A 19,057-nucleotide genomic window follows, 5' to 3' on the forward strand; every position below is an offset into this window, starting at 1 on the left:
GTGTTGAACTTTGAGCTGTAGTCCACATATGTCCCTGGGTGTTTGAAGCATGGTGGAATTTCACACAGCTCCAGTGATTTGTTGAAAATTTGTGTGAAGATGGGTGTCAGCTGGACAGACAGCAGGGGGCCTGATGCCTTCCTGATCTTCTGTCTCTTGAAGAGGTGCCACACATCCTCTACAGATCCTGAATGTTGGTGGGGGGTCAGTGGGGAGAGATGAGAGTGGTGCAGGGAGTGTGAATGGTTGTTTTGATGTCCAGGTGGGTGATGGTTATTGATGGGGGCCTATCAAACCTTTATTAAAATGATTTCACGTTTAGTTGATGGTTCTCGGTTGTAGCTACCAACTACAGGAGATGAATGACAAGATCACGGTTAAGGACTTTACTTCTAGGGGATTTTATTGGGTTTTCACACTGTAGCTGTTCCCCTGCTATAAAACACATAATGAGCGTTGACGTCCAACGAGTTAATCATTCCTTTCCTCACTTGAATGCAGCATCCCGACCGCACGCTTTTGTCCAATCAAAGTCGGAGTTTGAATCGTATCTCGACGACGATTGGCTGAATCGCCTGTCAGCCATCTTTTCAGGGCGTTGCCAATCTCGGCAGCTGTCAGATTCAAGGGAAGAGCCTCGCGCACGAACTGTAAAAACACGGGTTTGTTCAGGCTGCCGGACAGATGAATGTCGTACATATCTGAGCAGAAATGATCTTCTGAGTATCAAAGGTGCGCACGTCATTTCTAAACGAGTCATTTCAACTAATACGTGAGTACCAGATGTTGAAGACACGTCTCACCGCGCCCTCAGGTTTAACTGACGCTGTGCACTCCTGATGTTTTTAGCATGCGCCTAGCTAGCGCTAACGGTCATCTGGAAGTGACAATGGTGGTGTCATGGGACAGCAGCTGGCGTCTGAGGCTGTTCGACGTGACATAACGGTTGTTTTAGTTTGCTACGGCGTCGTTAGATCGAAGAAGTCTCCTGTCATTGAATGAAGAGGGGTAACTTGATTGAGCTAATTTAGCTAACGGTATGTTCATGCCCAGAGGCGGAAATAGGGATTCTTGGCACCCTGAGAGACTGTTACTCAGCCAACAGCTCCACCTTCAGCTTTTATATTAAAACCATTCATCTTAGTTTCTTTTCTGTTCCCTCCAGGAGACGTACGATTTGCAGTCTCATTCTCTGTTCTGTATCATTAGATTGTGTATTTCTGTCATGCCTCTTCTTAGTCCTCCATGGTATTTTTTTCCATCCTTGCATTTCTCCAGAGTGCTGATACTCCCCAGCCATCACCTGACCACCCTGACCCTTGTCCCATCATCAACATGGAGACTGCCAACAACTACGTGCTGATCCATGGGAAGAACATATCCCATAACACCCTGGTGGGCTCCACCGCGGTGCCCCACATGTCCATCGACAAGCTTTTCCCGGCTCTGCTCGAGTGCTTTGGCATCATTTTGTGTGGCTACATAGCTGGCAGGTATGACTGTGCACGTTGACACACCTGAAGTGATGTTTTTACCCCAGTTTTCCAGGAAGTTCTTATGGAAGCTTTGATTGACCCTTTAAACGAGTTCAAAATGAACAGCAGCCCTCAAGCAAATGTCAATTTTAGATAAAGATGATCATTCTTCTTACGTGCGTTCATGGGCATTTCTTCCACTTCTACCTGCAGGGCTGATATCATCACAGAGAGCCAGGCGAAAGGTTTGGGGAACTTTGTGTCTAAGTTTGCTCTTCCAGCCCTGCTCTTTAAAAACATGGTGCTGTTGGACTTTGGAGACGTCATCTGGGCGTTTCTGTGGAGCGTCCTGGTCGCTAAGGTTGGTGTCTGTGCGTCTTTGTTCGTGTGGTCTCGTAACAACAAACAAACGCCCTGACGTCGATGCTCCCATCCTGTGTGCAGGTGACGGTGTTTGTGCTGGTGTGTGTGCTCACTCTGATGGTGGCCAGTCCAGACAGCAGGTACAGCAAAGCCGGCCTGTACGCCATCTTCGCTACGCAGAGCAATGACTTCGCCCTAGGATACCCTATAGGTGAGGCGGACTCAAAACACATCCGCACTGATGTAAACAGTGTCATTAAGACTCAAAGAGAAGTCATTCCTCTCTCGTTTTCTCTCTGTCTCCTTGTTTGTAGTCGATGCTTTGTATCGGAGCACATACCCAGAGTACCTCCAGTACATCTATCTTGTTGCTCCGGTGTCCCTCATGCTCCTCAATCCCATCGGCTTCGCCTTTTGTGAGGTGCAGAAGTGGAGGCAGGCCAGCCATTCACAGCACAGCACTCTTAGCATCCTGGGAGTTGTAGTCCTGCAGGTGTTTTTCTTACTCTGGCAAACTTTAAGTCAGACTTGAAGCTCTCATCCGCTGTGTTTCTGTCTAACCCTCTTCCTGTCACGTCTCCAGGTGTTGAAGAACCCAGTCGTGTTCATGGTGATAGTGGGAATCGCTGCCCACTTCGCCCTGGGCCAGCAGATCCCTGCTGTGCTGTCAGAGTTCATAGATGGCCTGGCTAACTCCTTTGGAGGGGCGGCCTTGTTTTACCTTGGCCTCACTATGGCAAGTTTGATTTGTTCAGTCTTGATTTATTTGGATGTAGTTAAGCTTTTGTTACTGTTAGCCTAAATGTATTTTATTTTGATTCTCTACTGCACGGTATTTTATTTTTTTAGCTAGGTATTATTTATCTATTTTCAACAGTTCTGAGCTGTGTGTAAATCTGAAGGTTATCATCTGCTTCTGTTGCAGGTCGGCCAGCTTAGAAAACTAACCAGAGATACTGGAGTCGCCTTGATCCTCCTCATCACAGCCAAACTGTAAGTGTGCGCATGTGAAAGTGTTTATTTAAAGGAAGTATTTATCACATATGTAACTACAATATACAGTATAGACCTACACTATGTAAGAGGAGGCATAATACGAATAATTAAAGTTACCAGGGTTTTTATACAGAGTGTCAGTATTTGATCGGTGTTTCCCGTCTTGATCTTCATTAACGTGGATTCCTTAAACAGCTGGTGATTAATAAAAGGTCACGGATTTGTTTTCTGGCTCTCTCTGCCTCCTCTCTCTCCAGCCTGGTGATGCCGCTGGTCTGTAAAGACATGGTGGATATTCTGGATGTGGGAGTGAACAGCACAAGCGCCAACCACACCAGTCTGTCTAACTTTGCTTTCCTGTATGGAGTCTTCCCAACTGCACCCAGTGTGGCCATCTATGCTGGACACTACAACATGGAGCTGGAGGTGGTAAGTGGCATGGATGCAGTAATCCCACTTTAAAAAACAATTCTGTCCTCTGATATTTCCACTTTAGACGACATACTTAAAATTCTCTCAAGGCAAATGAATATCATCTGATCCAAGTTATGATTAAGTGCAGCTCTCTTGTATCCAGATTACTGTCAGTTAGTGCTCTTCCTTGTGTTATTAGATTTCTTCCACTCCGTCCTTCCTTTAGGTAACATCAGGGATGGTCATCAGCACGTTTCTGTCTGCTCCCATCATGTACGTGTCGGCCTGGTTGTTAACGATCCCTCTAATGGACCCGACGCCCCTGGTGACAGAACTGGAAAATGTTAGCTTCAACATTAGCATTGTCAGCCTCGTAGCACTGGTGAGTATGTTAGCGGACATATCCTGGAGTAAGACCAGCGGTTTTCCCTCAGTGTATCCGTCAGTCTGACAGGAAGTGATGCTGAAAAGAAGCATGGCGAGATGAGAAACATGAGAATATGATTAAGTGTTTTCCATTAGGTTTAGGTTACATGGGAGCAGTGGTTTGAGCTTATGGACAGGAAGTTGTTACTGACAGAAGATGAATAATTGAGTGATTTTCAGATTACAGGAATAGAATTTGTGATCATGTTCCCGTTTCTCCTCTCAGGTGTGGACCATAATGGTGATGTTGCTGAGCAGGAAATTTAACAGACTTCCTCACCTCTTTGCCTTAAACCTTTTCCTGGCTCAGGTCAGTGTCCAGTCACAAATCAAGTCATTTAAAGCGTCAAAGCTTCACCAGCGATGCTTTCTTAACGCGATATTTGGAGGTCATTTTAGAGTTTGAGGCATTCACTTTCCTGTTCTTGACCTGCTGTGCTCTAGTTTTTGGTGTGCGTCAGTATGATCCTGTGGAACTTCTTGGTGAAAAAAGAGGATAATCTGGTCGGCAAAATTCTCACCTTCACCCTGCTCTACGGCTCTCTGTACAGCACCTACATTTGGACAGGTAAGTGTGTGGATTTGTGGACGCAATGCTAAAATTAATGGTGCTCGTTATTTACGTGCAGTTTTGTTGTGTTTTTTCAGGTTTAATCCCTCTCTGTCTGGCTCTGACCAGCAGAGATGATCTGCTGAGACTGCGACCAGGAGTGTTCATGATTTTGGGCTGGGGGTAGGTCAGCACACCCAAACACCTCAACACTCCTCATCTCAGATATGAAGAAAAACATGAAACCTGTATGAACAGCATTGTGTGTGTGCGCTCAGGGTCCCCTTCCTGATGGTTGGAGGTCTTCTGATATCAGGAGAGAGGACTGATACCATAGACTCTGCCTTCTTCTACGGTCGAGCTCAGGTTAGAAAAACTCCTTCTTTTCACGGCTCAAGTCTGTTTATTTCCTGTTTGGCCTCTCTATTTCTTCTTATTTTATCCAGATTTTTTTATTATTATTTTATATTAATCTCAGAGTAAACAGACCGTTTTACTCATGTTCTGTTCTCTCTTATTCCAGATAATCTGCACAGCAGTGGTGCTCGCGGTCAGCCTGCTGCTTGGAGCAATATCTCTGATGGGTCTCAGCCAGGGAGACCGGGAGCAGAGAGGCTACCAGGCCCTGAGCAGAGCTGCTGTGACGGGCATCAATGATGAGCCGAGGGCCCCTGGTGGCCAGGAGGATCCACAGCAACAACAACAACAACCTCCACAGATGGTAAATTCACCTGCCTGCAGCATCAACTCAGGTAACTCTGCTCTGAAATCCGACTAACATTTCTGCCTGAATAAAACCTGCATGTTATCTGAGTGTGCTGTCAGCTGAAATGAGTTCAATCCATACTCACCTGATGATCTACAGCAGATATTTGTACTGTTTCTGTTGTGTTTCCAGACCTCCACAGCTTCTCTTCTCTCCAGACGTTACCTGACATGATCGCCAGCACACAAAGGGAGCGCACAAACAGCACAGGTAACAAGCAGTTTTTTTTTTCATCTTACATTTAAGAAATGAAACAGAAAGATGTTGATCTGTTTTCTTCTGCAACAGAAAAATGTTTTATTGTGTAATAAAACAGAAAACTGAGATTAATTTTGCTCGTTCATAACAGTGTGAGCTGGACGTTTAGACAGTGACTTGTGGTCGTTCTGCTTTGTTTCCCCTCCAGGCCACAGTGGGGCGCTGTGTGACGGGCAGCAGCAGGGTTCTTCCTCCTCTGAGCAGCCGCTGAATCTGCCACCACCTGGGCCTCAAACCACTGATGACAAACAGACAGTGCGACACGTTCTGCTGTGTCTGCTGCTCTTTGTCAGCCTGCTAGCGGTGCGCATTAAACGCTCATTAAGTGTGTGTGAATGTGTGAGTGTAGTTAGCAAATTAGCAGGAAGTGAAAAAATGCATTCTCCAGATAGTAGATGTGTGGAAAGGCTGATGGAAAAACGGTGTTTTGCACAGTTTACTGAGGTGGTGGAGGGTTGCATGTCACCCAAAATCTCTCCTTATCTGCTGAGCTGAGCTGTGAACTGTAAAGATAAATGTCCTGATGTCTGATTGGGGAACGTCTCTGTCTGCAGAACCTGTCCAGCTGTCTGTGGTGGTTGTTCAACAAAGATCCAGGAAGACTTTACCTTGAACTGCAGTTCTTCTGCGCCATAGCAAACTATGGACAGGTACTGTACCAGTGTTAGTCGTCAGTGTTAAACGTGTGAACGTGTGAACTTTAAATCCATAACTCTCTGTCTCTTTGTTCCAGGGTTTCCTCTCCTTCGGGATCTTTGGTCTGGACAGACACCTCATCATCCTGCCCTTTAAAAAGAGGTGAGACTTCTAGATGATCCGATTTGCTCATCAAATAATCAAGCGAGACACCCAGAATCAGAATAATGTCTGTGCCAGGTTGCTGGGGCTGTGGCAGGGCAGGGACAGCCAAGACCTGAGTCCCTCAGGGGTACCAGAGGAGGTCCGGCTCACCTGCACCCAGTTTGTCCGCTACCACAAAGACCAATGTGTGCAAGACATAGTACACACACGCAGGTATGAGCAGTTTGTGTGCTTTGTGCATTTGCATGCGTCCTTTTGCCTTCTGTTTGGAGAGCGTGTGTGAACGTGTGCTGAAAGATTCGAATCAGATGGTTTCACATTCCTTCCATAGCTTCTGCTTGCATTAGTTTTTTCTGTTAAGTGGAAACACGTTGGAGTGAAGCTTGTGGAAATGGAGCTTTTATGCTTTGGTTTGGTTTGGTTTTGGATCTGAGCTGCTCGGCTGTGTCCCTGCCAGAAGAATTCTGACCCTGTTAATTTCCACGTTATGACTGCCGCTTGTTATCGTCTTTTCCTTTGATCAGCTATTGCTCTCTGCATCCTTTCTGCATGTTATCTATCTGTTGATCTGTTTTGCTGCAGTCACTGAGCATCTCTATCCACCAAGTGTTTCTTTTTCTTAAAGCAAGTTTAAGTTGAAGATTACCACCTTTTTAAGTTTCATTATGGTTTGCAGTACAAGTTTGCAGATATGAATAATATAGAAGAAGCATTAGCTGTGACTGATGCTGCTCATTCACAAGTGTTTTAACCTTTTCAGTATCATGCAGATTATAGTAATAGTTTGATTTTTAAGGACAAAAAAAAGCAAAATTAGCTCAACTATTTACATTGTGTTCCTCTTGTTTACCTATTAGCAGTAATAAATATAAAATCTCACAGTTTTAGATGATAAATATGAATTTTAGCCATTCTGCTACCAAAACTCAACTTACTAAAACACTCTGGATGTTTATGAGTCTTGGGTGCTTTTCTTTTCTTTTATTCTAAAACATGAAATACTTTCCACTCTTCATTTCCTCTTTCTCCTATTTATTAATGCTTCTTCTTTCCTTTCTTCCCCTCGTATTTGCTTTTATTTCCCCCTGCTTCCCTTTGCCTGCCCTCCTTCCTTTTCACTCCTCCTCTACCCTCTAGTGGCTCAGGGGAGAGTGTGAGCGCTTCGACAGGTGAATCCTTCCTCTGATAATGACAGGTTTGGAGGAGAAGGCCTAGAGGAGGAGGCTTTGAGACACCCCCCCTCCCATCAGCCCCAGCGCCTGCACCCACATCCTCAGGAGCAACTTACCCACGAGGAGCAGAACCTGCGCCAGATTCACCAAAGTCACGATCCAGCTGAATCCTGCGGCCGGTGTTCGCCTCCACCCCAGCTTGAGCCTGAGAACGAACACCAAGCACATGCATCCGAGTCTGATATCCCAGAGGAGCTCCAGTCTAACCAAGCCAATCCCTACCAGCATTTTCCTTCAAGCCCACCCCATCCCCATCAACACCCCCAGCCCCATTTAGAAAGCGTGTTTCGGGGCAGCGACTTGGTGGACTGGCTGCTTGAGCGGGGCCTTTGCACCAAGCGAGCCGAGGCCCAACTGTACGCCGTTCACCTTCAGCTGGGAGGAGTGTTAGACCACCTGTCCGGTCGGCACAGCTTCAGGGATGAACCCACCCTGCTGTACCGCTTCACATAGGGGGGAGAGACAGGAGGGATGGTCCCGGGACATGAGGAGAAAGGAGGCGGGGTGTGCATAGCAGAGGAGGATGGGAACAGGAGGTACCAAGCGGCAACCACCAGGGCCGAGAGCCAAAGCAGAAGTGCCTTATGGTGCAGTTTTTCCCTCACACACTCAGGAGGTGGCTCTGGAAGGCTAATCGTGTTGATATCAGTGACACACACCCACAACTTCTCTCCAGAACCTGACTCCTCTGCTCCTACTGTAGTTTCACCTCCTGTAACGTGTTGGCCGACAGGTTTGTTCCAAGCTGATGCTAAGTGGTACTCAAGAAGGTGATTAGCAGGTTTCTGAGGTTATTCATGGTGGTTGCTGCTTGCTTCTCCATTCAGGCTTCACCCAAATTTTCTGCCTCCAGCTACTATGAGAAGAAATTTCCGGAGCTGTGATGAAAGAACCAGCTGTCAGAAGAAGCGATGGTTGGGATTGTGGAGTCCGTTAAGAAAGAAGAAGAATCAAGCGCTCCCTGCTGGGACTTCATCTCTCCTGACTTCTTCACTCCTTTTTTTTAACACTTTTTGACACTTTTGTTAAAATCTTCTCACCGCTCTTTGATTTTAGCCACTTTCAGATGTGAACAAGATGGCATCGCTCTCCATGACGTGACAGGGAAGCTCGTCTGCGAGCCAGTGAATTCACATTTTCAGGGTGTGAAAGACAAATAAGCTTTGTTTCAAGGACAAGGTGCCGTTCATCAGCCTGTATTTCTGTGGCAGTTGCATGCAGGTGGTGAGAGGACCGTAAAGCAGACCAGTAAACTGACAGTACTGTAAGTGTGCTCTGAGCCGATGAGCTGCAGGGCCGCTGACTGAAAGCCAACGGCGTTCTTGCCCCTTCGTTCTGTTTCATGTCGTCTTGTTTTCTCTCAGATGGAAGAATCTGCCTGTTCTTCCAGTATTTGATATTTTGCACGCTGTGTCTTTTAGCCACTCTGGTCTACGTTGACTGCTTGCATGACTCGGAGCAGCGCAGACTTGTGCTCAGCACTGAACCTTTTGCACTGACTGGATTTCACGTTTTGAAATTATGCAACTCACCGGATGTTTGTGTTGTGACGACGCTGCGGAGGATGTTTGTCATCTTTGCCTCATGGAATTGTGTTGTTTGAAACGTGTTTGGGACTGACTGTGGTCATGTCATAAAATGTAATGGAAGAATTCAGCCCAGGCCAGACCTGAACTCACATTACTTTGACGTTTTCTGGATGACTGGCTGTATATTGCAGGCTAAACTGACTTGGATTGAGTTTCTGAGTCGAGGCTGTAATTTCTAACCACGACTGAACTGTTTACAGATTGTTTGGCTCCCAGTGAGCGACTGGCAGCATTAACTACACTACAGCTGCTGTTTGCCTGCTAAGTGCTGCTGATCTGTGGTATTACGATGAAGTTTACAGTGTGTTGGCAGGACTGCAGAAGACGTCTGGATGGTGATATATGCACACATGGCCTGACACAGACAACACTAATGTCAAAAACTGCTAGCAGTGACCCTTGACCTTTCACCTGAAGCGTTGTGTCCAAACAAAGTTTGTTCTTCTGCATCACTCCCACAAACTATATGTGCATATATGTCTGCCTGCATGTCTTCTGCTGTCTGACCCCACATTTAAAGGGACATTTTTTTTCAACCTGGACCCTCGTCTTCATGTTTTCTGTCCAGCTGACTAATGGGTAACCTGATGCTCCAGATGGTTTGTTACACAGAGCCATCTGGGAAGTCATTCATGGGAGGAAAAAGGGCAGGCACTTAAAAAAAAAAAAAACACTTGGCAGGTGATTGGATGAACCATCTGTCCATCATGGCCTAACTGCAACCAAAAGGGTAGTGAACCTCTTGCCAAAGCCAGTCAGGAGAAGAATGGAGAAAAGCCTTCAGCGCCATTCTTTGCTCTTCGTTCAACAAATGCTAACCTCTGCAGCAGCCGCCATAGTTTTCAAATGAACAGTCGCTTCTCCCGCCGCCATCTCACCTAAACCACGGCCGTAGCTGCCAGTAGATCCTCGCGGGATGCTGATATTGCATAACAGTTGCAAACTTCAAGCCTGGCAGGATGGATTCTCGGCCCACATGGTCTTTTGTGATGTTGCGTCCTCGCGATGGGGCCGCCATTTTTTAAAACTGGTCCAGTATTAAGGTAGAATGTTGCAGCTGGCTGCCGCCTCAGTTGCACCATCAGTGTTCACTAAAAGTGCTTTTTTATTCCATGCCTTTTGTTTGATCCGGTCTTTTTGTTATGTCTCACAAAGTGTCATCAAAGAGAAATCTCGTTCTGAAGTCTGGCAAAGGAGGACAATCCTTTTATTTTCCTGTAGTTTCCCTTCCATAATGTTCTCAGACACAGAACAACAATCTGAACACTTTTCGTCGACGTACACTGACGGTGTGCAAACATCTGCAGGGCTTTCTCTGCAGCCTGTCTGCAGCGCTCAACACTGGAAGAACTTCAAAGATCATTGGCTCCATTAGAGGCAAAAAGAAAATGGAAAATTGGGTCCAGATTGAAAAATACAGAAGTTTCCCTTCAAGTTCATGCAATTCACATCAGGTCCTTGTGTTTACGGAGCTGTCGAGGGCCTGCCTTTGCCATTGTGAAGGTGTGTGTGTTTGTGCGTGTGCATGAATAAAAGTGTCTTTGAGTTTCTGTGTGATGTGTGTGTGTTAGTGTAGGGAAGCACTGAGAGAGGACAAGGGAGATTTTAATGGGGGTGTGTAACTGTGTGTTGTTGGTCTGCAGGATCAGTGTAATGTGGATGTTTTGTTTCTGGTGTGTTGCAGTAAATCAATCAGGGTCAATGTGTGACCGACAGAAAGGCACAAATAAACTACTGTTTGCATCCAAAACCCCTCGTTTCAGATCGTCACTGCACATAATCAATGATTCTGTTATTCAGAGCTGAACCCTAGTAAACGCAACAGTTGACAGGCTTTATAGATTTTATTACACTTTTACACATTCCACAAAAAACCTGCATCATGCTCAACATGTTGGATTTAAAAAAAGATTTTGTCTCCCCTGAGCAGACTGGAGAAGTTTTTCTTTATCCTTTTTTTTTTGGTCAAAGAAGAGCAGAACAAAAATCTGTCATCCTGAGACCTAAACAAAGCCCTTTAAAGCTAAAAGCAGCATTAACAACAAGAAAACATCTTTATCTTTGCCTCTGCACCGCGCTGACAACGCACCTCCGTTCACTCTGTTCAGCTGTCGGGAAGTGAGCAGCAGATAAAAACAGCATATTTGGCACTTGGGTCTGTTTGACGTTCACAAACGTTTCCATCGTTTGTGTCGGGAGCAGCTAGACGGGCTGTAAAAATCCTAAAAAATTTGATATCCAAAATACTACATACACATTTACCAAAAGATTTATTAATCATGAAATACCCCTAAAATACACAGTCCACCATCCAGATCTTCATTCGATAGCAGACCTGAATTCAGAGCAAACCGTTGCTCCTGTGCTTATGTTTTTGATAAGCTACAATTTAAGACTATTCTCTATATACTCACTGCGATGCAAAACACTGATTAAAAAATAAATAGTACATTTCCTGACTCAAACAGTATATCAGTTACACCGCCCTCAGTTAAAGGCCTCATTCACCAGGTGTGATCTTCTCATGACTGTTAAATCCCATTCGGTGTTCAAATGCCGTTTGTCTTCACTTTGTTGAGAGCATCTGAAGAGATCACACCTGTAAAACTAATCCGTGAATGCAGCCACAGCTACATTAAGACACGAGTAAGTGTTTTGGGAAAAGACGGAGACACACTCAATCGAGACATTCAAAAGTCCAGATAGCGTTTTTTTTCCATGCAATTCCTGGGACTGTAATGGCTGCACACCGACTTACTGATGTGTAAGGAGAACAAGTGACAGTTGAGGTGATTTAGTTCATTTTAACGGGACAGTTTGCGCTATTTTAGCAGCAGAGGCTAATGTACTGCTGTGGACAGGGACGACAGCAACATGTCAATCAATGCTAGTTTAAATGTTTGATATATTTAGAATATTTCCCCCACCTTATCTATCCATCATACAGCCATTTCCAATAGGGAACTAAAGCCGTTCTATCCATCTAAGCTCTCTTCAAAGCTACCAGACTCCCTTAACAAAAAGAGCAATTTAACCTCGCAGAACACAGGAGTTAGCAGTCTGCTGCTGCCTTAATCAGTTCGTCTGTGTTCTTGTGTGACTTCGGTGAATCCTAACTAACCCTTTAAAGCACTGAAGGCACACAATATCACAAACAAACTATCTGATTGAGGCCTACAACTCCCATGCTCTGTGAGATAAAATTACCATTTTTGTAAATGGAGTCTGGTTTGGACCGTGGCTTTAGGGAGAGGCATATTAAAAGCTTCATTTTTCATCAGGAAAAAGGCTGAATGATGGCAAGCTAAGTGTCCTACACTGCTGCTCCTGCTGCATCTCCACACTGAGGACTGTAGATAAAACACTGACTTTGGATAAGCATCTCATACAACTCCACTTCAAATAACCTAAACTATCCATTTAAAGCTGCTGCCTTACTGTAACATCAACATAAGCTCAGTATTTTCCCAAGGATGTGAACGATCTGGCACCTTAAGAGCAACATTTAAGGCTTATTTTATAGTAAATTGAATGATTTTCAGGGCCCATCTGAAACTTAAGCTCTGTAGCTCCATGTGAAGATTTCCCCTGAAACTTAAGCTCTGTGTCTTAGCGTCGAGAGATCTTTGGGAAACTGTAGCCTACAGCCGAGCGTAACACGAGCTGAAGACATTTCCAGACGTTCAGAGAAGATCATACTTCAGGTATGATGAGCCTTTGCTGTGACCTTACAGAAATCACAAGGCTGCGGAGGACAAAAGGTCGCATGCCTACCAGTGGAGAGAGCTTTTTCCATCTCAAGTCTTCTTGGGAATCAAACCAAACCCGACGACTCTTCCTCCATCCCATGAGTCATCGTCTCTTTCGGTCCTGCTTGATTTCAGTCTGGCAGGGTCCGTTGCTGTCCATGTCGTCCACCTTGAGGTGAGCTTTGCTGTACCGCTTGATCAGCGCTCCAGGGACGAGAGCCATGAGGGCGATGGCCAGGAGCTGGGCCAGCGTCCCCCATGAGAAGATATCATCCAGAGAGGAGATCTCCGAGAGGATGGAGCCCGTGCGGACACAGATGAAGTTGTAGGGGATCAAGCCTGGAGGAGAAAACAGCAGCTTAGTGTGTGTGTGTGTGTGTGTGTGTGTGTGTGTGTGTGTGTGTGTGTGTGTGTGTGTGTGTGTGTGTGTTTTAGAGTGTGTGTAGTCTCACCTATGAGCACAGAGAAGAAGAAAATGGAAATAGGGATGTTGAGGACGGGACAGGTGATGTTAAGGAACCAGTTAGGAGTCATAGGGAAGAAACGAAGGAAAAGGAGGAAGAAGAACAAACTGCTACGATTCTCCTCCACCTGACAGGGGAGGAGGAGAGGAGAGGAAGAGGAGGGGAGATGAAGGAAGGAAGATAAAGAGGACAAAGATGATCTTTATTTGTCCAAACACCCGATCACATCACTCTAGCTGCACTGCGTTAAGCGCCAATTAGCAATTGTTAGCCTGCTGAACATAGGAAACATTACATTCTTTGCATAAGCAGGTTAACGCTGTCATTGTGAGCATGTCAGCTTGCTTACATGAGCCCTGAGGCTCAGAGAGCAGCTGGCACAGCTGCAGAATCTCATTACTGACTGGAGACGCCTACCTTCCTCTGCAGCAGGGCCACCTTCTCGGGAAAGACCTGAACCACGTGCTGCTTTCCAAACGCAGAGGACAGCAGGAAGCAGAACGTGGAGCCCGAAGTGGTGAGCAGGCAGGCCAACAGCAGACCCTCCCAGGGCCCGAATATTGCACCGGCGAGCATGTTCTGAAGGAGGATGGATCAGTGGATGGAGGTCAGCCAAGCAGCATTTGTCAGAATCGTGTCATTGTGTCTATGGTATGAACGGTGTGTCTCACCAGGAAGGACGAGCCAGGTATGGCGAAGGACTGCTTGTACAGGTATGCGCTGCAGAACAGCAGCAGAACATAGCTGTGATGTTCTTTCTTATAAAACTTGAGCATCTCTGCGAGCTCCCGCAGCTCGTCCAGGTCCGACGGGAACTTCAGCCTGGATGGAAAAACACAACAAAACTTGTTACTGCTTGCTTAGTAGTAATACACACATACATCTGCAACACCTTCGCTCTGGAAAATTAGCATTTGTTAAGAAACAAAGGATCATTTCTTTGGTGGAGATTAAGTCCAAAGAACTTGAATTGAAATGGATTTTCATGCTGCTTTTGGGATTTTAATTTATTATTATTAACATTACTTTAGCACCATCAACAAAAATCCATTCGCTGTCATTGCATTGGTGCAGCAGCAGCATCGTTCGATTGCATTATAAGAGAATCTCTGCACAACAAAACATGGCTGCTAATTTTCACAACGTTTCTGAGGAAAGGAAGAAGAAAGATCATCTCGAGGAGGGAGTAGGCAGCTGTGTTTGCGTGTGTGTGCATGTGTGTGCGCGCCCTCGAACGCGAGTGGGTGGGTAACAGGATACATTTGATTGAGGGACAGAAATAGTGTCACTGCCTACAGACTTTAGCAGAGGGTAGGAAAACACCCCTCACACACACACACACACACACACACACCCCAAAATCCCCCCCTTGAAACTCAAGATGCAGACTTCCTCTCCCACCTGCTCTGACATTCAGCATTCCTCGTTTCTACTGGTCCCTGGACAAACACTCTGATCTGTCATTGGTCAGCAGGTTGATGATGTGTGAGCACTCAGATACATGAAGCTGCATGAATGTATGTGAGTATTTAAGGAGGGAAATGTGTCATCGTGGGCACTTTTAATTTGGCTTACACATAACCCCATGAGACACACACGAGACACACACCATCTCTGTACATGCACACACACACACACACATACATACACGTGTATTCATACAGGGGGTGGCATCAGGTTTAATGTTGAGAGTCTTGAAAGAGTTAGAGCTACAATAATTACTTTTTGATTAACTGACACATTAAAATATCATAAAATAGTGAAATATAGACAGTAACAACTTCCTGAAGCCCAAGACGGCGTCGTCAAAGTCTGCGTTGTCCAAACGGCAGTCCGAAAGCGAAGGATATTTAGTGATTTAAAACCGAGCAAAGCAGCAAATCTTCACGTTTCAGAGCCTGGACCCCCTTTTTAACTTGATAAATGACTCAAATGATTAATTGACTGTTGGAAATTAATCTTCTGACAACTTTCAGCCTTAAAAGCAGCAGCAATGACTGACGGCGTCACAAAATTCAGGCCGCTGAGTGACAGTTTGTGAGAAAGACACAGAAGGAGAGCAGAAAACAAAAGTTCATTCCAGGGTTTAAAAGATGTCAGTTAACTAAAAAACATTCAGAAACGTGGTGTATGTCTTTGTCTATTAGACGCAGTATTATTACTTTGACCGTGCTCCCAGTGCATCACACCTCACAGACAACTGATGCTCCTCCGTCACATCGCTGAGGTCATCGAACCAGGTCTGTCCCACCGACAGCACGAAAGCTAAAAGGCAATCATGTCTTTTTTGTTGCTGCTATAAAGAGGTTTTATGTACTTTTTATTGCCTCTGCAGCATCTGATTTATGGACCCTTGCTTGAATTCAATGCTTTCTTTTCTTCTGTTTGTGTTTCTTCGCAGCTCCACTGGGTTCACTCACGTCATGTTTAAAGACTCGATAAGTAACATTATAATATGAGTAATATCGAGTGAATGGGTGCAAACGCACACACACAGATGGGTCCCGCTCTTGGCTGCAGACTGTCTTGGTCGGCGTTATTCTATCATCCCCCGACAACCTCACACTTGACTGTCTGGCACATTGCAACATACCACTTACGAGACTCACACGCACATACACACACACACACACTCACACTCACACACTAATACACAAAAGCACTAGAACACACTAAGACACGCACACACACAGTCTGAGGAGTAATGTGATCGGTCCAAAATGTACCGAGAGGAGAGAGAATAAAAGGAGATGTGAATAGAAACGATATTTCATATTTTAGTGCCATACTGACATGATGATGATGATGATGATGATGATGACTGTAATTTGTGACACAGATCTGACAGGCAACGCCAGTGTTTTTCATTCAAATATGAGAGATGAGAGACTTGTGTTACACAGAATGTCAAAAAATTCATCCATCATCTGTTGGCTGTATTTGTATTCACCCTCACAGGGATCCCATCCCAGCATGCACTGGGAAAGAGGAAGGTAAATACAGCTGATGGGTCACCCCCCGTAAGGGTAAATATGAGGGGTCACGATGACTCGTGACGATGAGTGGTTCTCTTATTTTTGCTTTTTTCGTTCACCTCCTTCTGGACTCAAATGCTTCAATTGAAACGCTCCGAGGAGGGAAACGACTCTTTGGATCACAATTCATGTCCACATCCTGTGATGACAGGTCATAAGGAGACTGAGTCATGATCAGGGGTCGCAGGCCAGAAAGGCTGGGACCCATCAAAAGGGGGGACGCGCAGAGGCCGGGGTTCATGAAGTTTCAGAGTTATGGCAGCGAGTGATTTAGTTTCTCAGCCTCTTGATGTTCTCGTTACTGTGATGTTGAGGAAAACCCTCAGCCACCGATCACTGAGTCACTGCCAGTGGTGGAACAAGTACTCAGAAGTAAAAGTAGCAATACTGCAGAGTAGAAATACTCAGTTACAAGTAAAAGTCTGCCATTCAAAAGCAAAAGTGTAAAAGTATTAGCATGAAAATAAAACTGAAATATCAAAAGTAAAACTAAAATTATAAATTCTATCATGCATTATTAATATAAGTGCATTCATGTGTAAGAGTCACTTTAATGAACTTTACATACTTTAAAATAACTGCAGCTGACAACAAACAGTGGAGTGAAAAGGACAATATTTGCTACAATACAATCAAAAGTAAAAGTAAGAAGTGGGAGAAAATGTAAATACTCAAGTACAGAACAAGTATCTCAAACCTCTGCTTAAGTATTTGAGTAAATGAACTCAGTTACTTTCCACCACTGCTTAACGCATGAGGCAGGATTAATGAATACTGTGGCTGCTCCGTCAGTTTGTGTGTGTGTGTGTGTGTGTGTGTGTGTGTGTGTGTGTGTGTGTGTGTGTGTGTGTGTAAAAACAGTAAATATCTATTCACTTCAAGTAGTTTCTAACTATAAAGGGATTTTTTTCATGTCAACAGTGCTCAAAGCAAAATAACAATAAGCTACTTTATAACATATTTAAGAGAAACTCAATCAATAAATCAGATAATACGTAAGCAGGGATTCGGGTTTTAAAGCTGTTCTGTGTCTTTACATTGCACCTACCTGTACTCTTGGACCCCCTCATCCTCCCCCTCGGCGCCCGGCTGGACGTGCTTCGGTCCCGGGGGAAGGTGAGCGGACAGCAGGTAGAGGTAGACGCTCGCCGCCGCCACAATGGCAGCCAGTCCCGCCAAAGAGCGCATGTTGCTCCGCGCTGAAGCTCCCGCTCGCCGGCAAACTCCGCTGGAGACTCAGCCTCAATTTAACAGGCGAGGAAGAAACAAAGTCGACGTGTTGCGGTTCAGTTGGACGACACCGACGGAGAGGGGTGTCGCTTACCGGGCAACAGGCTGCAAATGACGGCTGACATTCTGGCTGCGTTCGGCAGACGGATCACATGGCAGCCGGCGACCAACAACTTTCTTAAGGGAAAAGACCCTGTGACTGTTACTCTGTCCACAGCAGCCAGAACTCCCAGCGTTTCACTGCGGTTTCTATTTATTTTGACCCTTCTTATTTATTCTGTCCACAACTTGCTCCAAAAGATTGAACAAATTCAGTGAATTTAGCTGAACTTTCTTAGGGAGTTCAGTTTGAATGTGTAGTTACACCAACAAGCCGCTAGAGGGCGACATGTTAAAGGCCATGGGGAGTTCATAGGCGTCAGATTATGAAATGATATAAACTTACATAATGCAGTGGCAGTATTAATGGATCATGATCCTCATTACGCAGCATTCTGATTTCACCACCGAGTTACTAGTAAATAGAGAAATATGACAAAATGATAAAGTAAAGTTAAAATCTTTGTTTCTTCACTCCATGGACTTTCCTTTTTTCTTTTAAGGGATTTTTTGTTCAGGTTATGATATATTTCAATATTTTTACAGGCTCTTTTCTGTAGAGGCGCAACAAAGTGACAGAAAAGACATTAGGTAGCAACACAGCAGAGGAAGTGACCGTTATCTATAGAAATGCATGTAATTTCCAGCCAAGCATCATGCCAAAGTCTGTAACAGACATGTAAGGCTTTGTTATGTGAATGACAGCAGACACATCCAAAGTTTGACAGATGATTGGCTTTAAGGTGAGTGTGTCAGGTTGTGATTGGATGAAGACGAGAGAAGGAGGAGCAGAAGGAAAAGTTCCACTAAGCTTCTTCTATTTAACAGTTTTAGGTACTTATGTGATTACAATTTTTCATACCCTTTATCTCCAGTGAAAACCACGTATTTTATTGAGGATGAAGTTTTCCTTCATGGTTTGAGAAAATTCTCCTTCAGCTAAATAAACTCTTTAAAATTCCTCTTGGTATCTGGAAAATGCATTGTCACGAATGTAAAAACAGCTTGTTTTTCTGACCTTTTAGACGTGTGGTTCTCACAGGACAGCCACATTATAAACATATGTTGATCTTATGGAACATGATGCATTGCAGTAGATTAAACCAGCCAACAGTATGTAAAGTAGTTCAAATTAGCTTACACATGTACAGCAGTAAAATGCAGCACAGGCATTAATGAATCAACAATATGAATCCAGAAACATCAGATTACAGAACGTTTTACAGCAAAATGAGTACTTTTACTTTTGGTACACATTTTGCTGATGCTACTTACATACTTTTACTTAAGCAAGGCTTTGAATGCAGGATTTTTACCTGTAGTGGAGTATTTTCACCGTGTGGTATTCGTACTTTCACTTTCCTAAAGCTTCTGAATTTTTCATTTATATAACATGCCTGCACACTCAATAACATAACATCACATTTATTAGACTATTAGAATTAAATAAAAAATTTAAAAAAAATTCTCAAATTGAATATTTTTTTCACATCATCCCCTAATAAAGCAGTTTGTGGCTTCCTTTCAAGAAATGAATCTCTTTATCCTCTTAAAATTTAAATAAAACATATCAACACAACAACATGTATTTAATTGCTTTGTTTATTTAT

At 44.5% G+C, this 19,057-nt stretch overlaps 3 protein-coding genes across 4 annotated transcripts in view; 2 read left to right on the top strand and 1 right to left on the bottom strand.

Moving 5' to 3' along the window:
* The window catches only part of ciao2b (cytosolic iron-sulfur assembly component 2B), a 28,640-nt gene extending 26,198 nt beyond the window's left edge, over nt 1-2,442 (top strand). The window contains exon 6 of the transcript XR_011602996.1: nt 2,432-2,442. The gene's annotated coding sequence lies outside the window, so the exon portion shown is untranslated. The remainder of the gene's footprint in view (nt 1-2,431) is intronic.
* On the top strand, nt 610-10,724 carry gpr155b (G protein-coupled receptor 155b). Of its 2 annotated transcripts, none has more exons than XM_070977655.1 (20): nt 610-732; nt 1,279-1,493; nt 1,689-1,836; nt 1,920-2,049; nt 2,153-2,331; nt 2,422-2,574; nt 2,764-2,831; nt 3,092-3,263; nt 3,475-3,630; nt 3,901-3,984; nt 4,119-4,242; nt 4,323-4,407; nt 4,503-4,590; nt 4,748-4,976; nt 5,123-5,200; nt 5,397-5,551; nt 5,803-5,898; nt 5,982-6,046; nt 6,125-6,262; nt 7,187-10,724. In XM_070977655.1, the coding sequence occupies exons 2-20, from the start codon at nt 1,336-1,338 to the stop codon at nt 7,233-7,235; spliced, it is 2,355 nt and encodes a 784-aa protein (XP_070833756.1). In that variant the 5' UTR covers nt 610-732; nt 1,279-1,335; the 3' UTR covers nt 7,236-10,724. The 2 variants fall into 2 exon arrangements, with proteins under 2 accessions (XP_070833756.1, XP_070833755.1); XM_070977654.1 differs by having other exon boundaries at nt 628-732; nt 7,245-10,724.
* A 112-nt stretch (nt 10,725-10,836) lies between these two features.
* LOC139341246 (transmembrane protein 41A-B-like) lies at nt 10,837-17,306 on the bottom strand. Its single transcript, XM_070977656.1, has 5 exons — nt 17,167-17,306; nt 13,755-13,905; nt 13,501-13,662; nt 13,072-13,210; nt 10,837-12,958 (listed from the first exon to the last, which is right to left on the bottom strand). The coding sequence occupies exons 1-5, from the start codon at nt 17,304-17,306 to the stop codon at nt 12,723-12,725; spliced, it is 828 nt and encodes a 275-aa protein (XP_070833757.1). The 3' UTR covers nt 10,837-12,722.
* Nucleotides 17,307-19,057: the final 1,751 nt, after the last annotated feature.

This window comes from Chaetodon trifascialis, chromosome 13 (assembly GCF_039877785.1).
Source record: "Chaetodon trifascialis isolate fChaTrf1 chromosome 13, fChaTrf1.hap1, whole genome shotgun sequence".
Classification (NCBI taxonomy): Eukaryota; Metazoa; Chordata; class Actinopteri; order Chaetodontiformes; family Chaetodontidae; genus Chaetodon; species Chaetodon trifascialis.

What these genes read in the sequence shown, in the direction of transcription:
- gpr155b (XM_070977654.1), top strand. Translation starts at nt 1,336, where the DNA reads ATGGAGACTGCCAACAACTACGTGCTGATCCATGGGAAGAACATATCC. An exon ending in TAAACCTTTTCCTGGCTCAG is followed by an intron (nt 3,985 to 4,118) that starts GTCAGTGTCCAG and finishes GCTGTGCTCTAG; the next exon opens with TTTTTGGTGTGCGTCAGTAT. An exon ending in TCTTTGTCAGCCTGCTAGCG is followed by an intron (nt 5,552 to 5,802) that starts GTGCGCATTAAA and finishes CTCTGTCTGCAG; the next exon opens with AACCTGTCCAGCTGTCTGTG.
- LOC139341246 (XM_070977656.1), bottom strand. Translation starts at nt 17,306, where the DNA reads ATGCGCTCTTTGGCGGGACTGGCTGCCATTGTGGCGGCGGCGAGCGTC. An exon ending in TACCTGGCTCGTCCTTCCTG is followed by an intron (nt 13,663 to 13,754) that starts GTGAGACACACC and finishes ATCCTCCTTCAG; the next exon opens with AACATGCTCGCCGGTGCAAT. An exon ending in CTTCTTCTCTGTGCTCATAG is followed by an intron (nt 12,959 to 13,071) that starts GTGAGACTACAC and finishes TTTCTCCTCCAG; the next exon opens with GCTTGATCCCCTACAACTTC.